Raw genomic sequence first — 5,700 nt, forward strand, 5'->3', positions numbered from 1 at the left:
CATTTAGTAGCCGTTAACCACAAATTTAAACGGCGACAGCAGTCTGTAACGCTGTCCCAACTCGCGCCAAGTGTTCCTCCCTCTCTCTCTCTCTCTCTCTATCCCACCATTACTTCCCTCCTCTTCCTCTCTCTCTCTCTCTCTCTCTCTCTCTCTCTCTCTCTCTCTCTCTCTCTCTCTCTCTCTCTCTCTCTCTCTCTCTCTCTCTCTCTCTCTCTCTCTCTCTCTCTCTCTCTCTCTCTCTCTCTGTTTTTCTTACAGAGAGATAGCAGAGCAAAGCCACAAAATCATAAACTAGCCACGTTTCCTTCCTCTCCTCCATTCCACTACCACCATATCTCTTTCAGTACTCTTCCTATCACCCATAGCAACAACCATGTCTGCACTTCCGGCCGACCTCCTCCCTCCGCCACCGCCGGAGCCAAAACCAGGCATGCTTCTCCACCTATTCTCTCTTTCTTTCTCTCACATTGATTATTACTTTTCAGAATGATTAGTGATTGTCTATAGGTCGTAGCAAAACGACAATTTACCAAATAAACTGTCGCTTACCGATTGGTAATTTTTCGTTTCGCAGAGGAAAGCGAAGAGGATCTGTTCACCGTTCCCGACGTGGAGTCGTCCGACGGTAATGGATCTCCGGCGGCGTCCGTCGAGGAAAGAAAGGATTCCGACGAAGGGTCGTCGAGGACTAGGAAGGGACGAACTCCGGCAGAAAAGGAGTATAGGAGGCTCAGGAGGTTTGTCTCCCTTCTCTTTAACTTTCAATGTGGGAGGTTTTTTGGTAATTTTGTTGCATAGAATTTTCTTACGTTTTTAAATTTACTTTTAATAATTTTTATTTTTATTTTTAGCCAAATAATCAAGCTGAGATCTTATAAATAATTATATATATTTTAGGAGTATTTTTTAAAAACAAATTCATCAGAATGGGGCCATTTTTGTGCGTATTATTTTTTAAATATAATTAAATTATTTATCAATATATTTTAATTATTATACAAATAAAACGAAATTATAAGATAATGTAACTCAATTGTTAAACATTCAAAATATCTGATAGTTTAGCTAAATTATTCAATAATTTAAATATATTTATTTAATAATTCTGTTGATAATAGGAGCATGCACATGCATTTACATGCACACCACACAAATTTTTATGTATTTATATTTCTAAAACCTAAAGTTTCATGTACATTTACATAATACTCATTATTATTTTCTTTTTAATGGTGGAATACAACTTTTCATGTATAAGTTTATCACACTTAAGTTTTGTAAATATAAATATAAAAATGTAGGAATTTGATATATAAATACATAAATATTTTTAAGAATTTATATAAAAATTTATTTCTGACCGTTTTAAATTTGCTTTATATTATGATGGGATTATTTTTATGCTATCAATTTATTACAAATACAATTAAATTTTTAGACATTCTGGTTATTTTTCTGTGATGATTATGGTAGTGAATGCCTTTATTTATATTATTATATGTAATTGATGAGTATGTCATAACACTATAAATATATGTTTCATAATGATATTTATTTTGTAGTTATGATTTTTGCTATGTCACCAAAACCTTTTTTAATTAATCATGCACGAATCATGATGCTAAAAAAATTATTGTTTAATTTCAGTCATGCAAATTTTAATTTCAAGAAATTTATGGCTAAACTAAAAATCTCGATGAGGCAAACCTAACAACGCTGAATGTGATACAGTTCGACTTAATTGAGCCCAAATCAAGAATTTAAATAAAGAATCAAAATTTTGTCATATTAATTGAAGATCAAATGATCTTTATTCTTTTTTTTTTATGTTTTTATAGTGTTTCAATGAGTGTAATTCAAGAGTGCAAAATCACTTCATTTTAAGATAAACTCTAAAAAAATCAATGAACAAATAAATTAACATGAGCTATTCATTGATATTTTATGATTTTGACTTAGATTTATCAAAATATTGCTTTAAGAAATTATATTTAAATTTCCTTTCTCCATATGTAATGGTTCTAAATTGGGAGAGTACTTAGATATTTGAAGAACTTCAAAGCCAAATCGAATGGCCGCCTACAACTAGAATAGTTTAGCCATCATAGCCCAATTTTTGTTGATGAATCACTTTAATGTGCTCATCATTGTCTAACTATATTTACCGACTAACATTATTCAATGATCTTCACTAAAAGTACCATCATTCAACCACTGTTGACTGTCCATCATCTCTTTATATTCATTTCTCAAATATGTAGTTGAATTATTATCATTGATTACTATCATTGATCATCATCATTTGATCACCATCGTCTAACATGTATTATCTTATCGCCAACTCCTGATCAACGCCTTCACTCAACACTAGTTTTTTTCTGCAGTTCCTACTACTGACACAAAAAATCAAGTTAATATTCTCAATGTTATAATTATATCTTCTCCCAATGAGAAAAAAGGCAAACATCATTATACTTATATAGTGGATTATTGCAACTAGATTAGACCCTTTTTTTCCCTCCTTTTTTGAATTTTTAATATAAAAATTAAGGAATCTCATGTAAGTTTTTTATTTTATTTGAAGGTGTGTGAACTTTTTGTGTAATATTAAAATGTTAATCTCTCACTTTACTAATGCAAATATTATAATAATTAGTAAGATATATCACCTAATGAATACATCCCTCTTTATAATGAAAACAATATATATAATTCATGACTAAATCTATGTACCTAAAATTTCTCCATTGTAAGGGGTGTGCAATTGTTAAATTTAGATGAATCGGTCCTTAAATTATTCAGATCAAGCGAAATCAAAATCCAAAATCTAGAAAAATAAACCAACCAATTTCTCACTAAAATCAATCCAAACCAAACAAAAAATATAATTTAGTTTAATTAGATTGATTTAGAACAAATCAAAATTTAATATGAATTCTAAAATTTTTAGAAATCAAGATTGTAATCCTAAATTAGAACTTTTATATCTCTTTCTTATCTTATCACCATCCCTCGAAAGTTAAACATTTCAATTTATTCTAAAATAAATATTTCTTGTGCTCAATTTAATTTTACCAAATGAATTTAAATTCTAGATCCTAATGCTATCCCATTTTTTTGTTTTCTTTAATGAAGATAAAATTCAATCGGAAAATAAAAATGTGAAACCCTTAAATATCGAGTTGTCTTTTAGTGTCATGGTTGGAATCTCATCATAAACTCCAAAGTTATGGGAGCTCTTATGGGAGCACTCTTGGAGCGAGAGGTCTTTAGGTCAAAGCGAACGATATCTTGATTGGTGAGAGTTCGAGTTGTTACAATTGATATCAAAGCATTACATCAGTCTGAAGATGAGAACTAAGTGTCATACAGTACAAAGTTACGTCATTGGGGTCATTTTTTTTTAACTCTAAATCGTACAAAATGTTATATGGCAGGAGTCATGGGGGTCATCTTTTTTGAACTCTTAAATCTTCTATGATTTGCTTATCTGTATCAGAATTTAAAAGCAAATTTACATATTCTGCATATGAGACTATTTAGTAAACTTGCATCAATTTTCGCGATTTCACAACTAATTACATTCATACCACACAATTATTATGTATTTACATATATCTAACACCAAAACTTTTATTTTTACATATATAGCATCCAAATCCTTAGCATCACTTCAAAAATATCACTATTGCTTACTTTTTTACAAGTGAAATACATCTTCTCATGCAAATATTTATGTCGACAAAGTATTATAAATATATTTATGAAATTTTAAACATTAGATATATAAAATGCTTAAGAATTGTACGTGTGGTATATATATATATATATTTGGTTAGAGGGCCATGATCTCTATTATTATTATTATTATTATTAGTAAGGACATTTACGTGCACACCATGCAATTCTTATGTATTCATATATATATATAGCCATGCATGTAAATATCAAACTATAGTTGTTAGCCATGTAAATTATAAGAATTGTGTGGTATGCTTGCAAATGCGCATCATTGCATCAAAATGATATTGCATCAAAACAATCACAAGCCTGAATTAAAATCTAAATTACGATAAAATATTACATCTGGATAACGGACGTACGAACAACGACATTGAATGCACAGCACCGCTCAAACAACCTTATGGTGCGATCCATGCTGCCAAAAGCATAGCATGGTGCGATCAACTCCGTCGTCCGCTAAATCGGACCTAATATTTTCTCTTAAATGACACAGGATGCTTAGGAATAGAGTATCAGCCCAGCAAGCAAGAGAGAGAAAGAAAGTTTATGTGAACGATTTAGAATCCACGGCCAAAGAGCTGCATGATCAAAACATGAGACTCGAAGGAAAAATTTCGGCTTTGGTCAATGAGAACACCATGCTTCGAAAGGTATATATATGTTAATTTCATATTTATATGTACACACATTTCTTCAACTGTACTTTTGCTCATTTATCTAAGTATTCATGACAGGTTCTGATGAACTCCATGTCAAAGATTGATGACAGTGAGGAAGATAAAGCGAAGGCTGACAAAATTTAAATTTCAGTACCGTTTATTGACATTTATGATCTGACTTTTGCCAGGACAAAGTCTGGAAATAATTATTATATTTGCGGGATGATGTTTACTACTTCCACTTCTGTTTATGTGAAGTTAGAAGAGAAATTTTACGTACATATCATACACTTCCTATGTATTTACATATCTAATCCCTAAGGTTTGATGTTTGCACATTATATTTTTGTGTCATAAGCATGAGGGTTTATTTCATTTTTAAAACGATAATAATTATGGTGTTTTTAGGTCGTCTGATTAAATTTTTAGTGTTATAAATGTAAATATAAAAGTTTTGGCATCTGGTATGTAAATACATAAGAATTATGAGGTATTTATGTACAATAAAATGGTTATTGAGTTACTTAGAAAAAAAAAGATTATTTTTTTAATAATTTGAGTGTCTTAATGACCTCAGAATTGATGTCTCTCCTCTAGACGCTCAATTTGACTATTCATTGACGATCCAAAGTCTCCAAATATGTTTCAATGGCTTGATTGGATCCAGATTGAACTCATTTGATATCATTGAGTTTGTCTTATTGAACGGTCATAAATTGATCTTACATTTAAATTTGAAAATATTTCATAAAAAATGTATCAAAGTTCGTGTTTGATAAAAATTTGTTGATGACGCGTCAAAAATTATGTGGAATGTATGCAAATTAAAATGTGCAATGAGATTCTAAGAAAATATATATATATATAACACAATGAAATATAATTAACCGTGTATATTAATTAATGGGCATTAACCTACATACCACCAACTTTTCTATGTATTTACATATCTAACATCTAAACATTACATTTAACACATTTATACGGCCGATGTCCTTCATATCATATAAAAAATGTTAAGGCAATGAAATATAAACAACCATGTACGTGTATATTAATTAAGAGGCATTGACCTCCATACCACCAACATTTCTATGTATTTACATACCTAACATCTAAACTTTACTTTTAACACATTTGTACTGACTAAATCTTTCATATCACATAAAAAATATAATCATTTTAACCTTTGAAAAATGAAGTACACCCGACACCTTTTAATACATAGATAAAATAATATGTATGTAAATTGTAATTTAGATGTTAGGTATACATAAATACATAAGAATTGAGT

General features: G+C 30.2%; 1 protein-coding gene across 1 annotated transcript; it reads left to right on the forward strand.

Moving 5' to 3' along the window:
- Positions 1–206: 206 nt before the first annotated feature.
- On the forward strand, positions 207–4,737 carry LOC110030608 (transcription factor HY5-like). The gene is made up of 4 exons (XM_020733394.1): positions 207–431; positions 578–740; positions 4,241–4,397; positions 4,482–4,737. The coding sequence occupies exons 1-4, from the start codon at positions 377–379 to the stop codon at positions 4,548–4,550; spliced, it is 444 nt and encodes a 147-aa protein (XP_020589053.1). The 5' UTR covers positions 207–376; the 3' UTR covers positions 4,551–4,737.
- Positions 4,738–5,700: the final 963 nt, after the last annotated feature.

This window comes from Phalaenopsis equestris, unplaced genomic scaffold (genome assembly GCF_001263595.1).
Source record: "Phalaenopsis equestris unplaced genomic scaffold, ASM126359v1 Scaffold000741, whole genome shotgun sequence".
Taxonomy (NCBI): domain Eukaryota; kingdom Viridiplantae; phylum Streptophyta; class Magnoliopsida; order Asparagales; family Orchidaceae; genus Phalaenopsis; species Phalaenopsis equestris.

What these genes read in the sequence shown, in the direction of transcription:
- LOC110030608 (XM_020733394.1), top strand. Translation starts at nt 377, where the DNA reads ATGTCTGCACTTCCGGCCGACCTCCTCCCTCCGCCACCGCCGGAGCCA. An exon ending in ACCGCCGGAGCCAAAACCAG is followed by an intron (nt 432 to 577) that starts GCATGCTTCTCC and finishes TTCGTTTCGCAG; the next exon opens with AGGAAAGCGAAGAGGATCTG. An exon ending in AGAACACCATGCTTCGAAAG is followed by an intron (nt 4,398 to 4,481) that starts GTATATATATGT and finishes TATTCATGACAG; the next exon opens with GTTCTGATGAACTCCATGTC.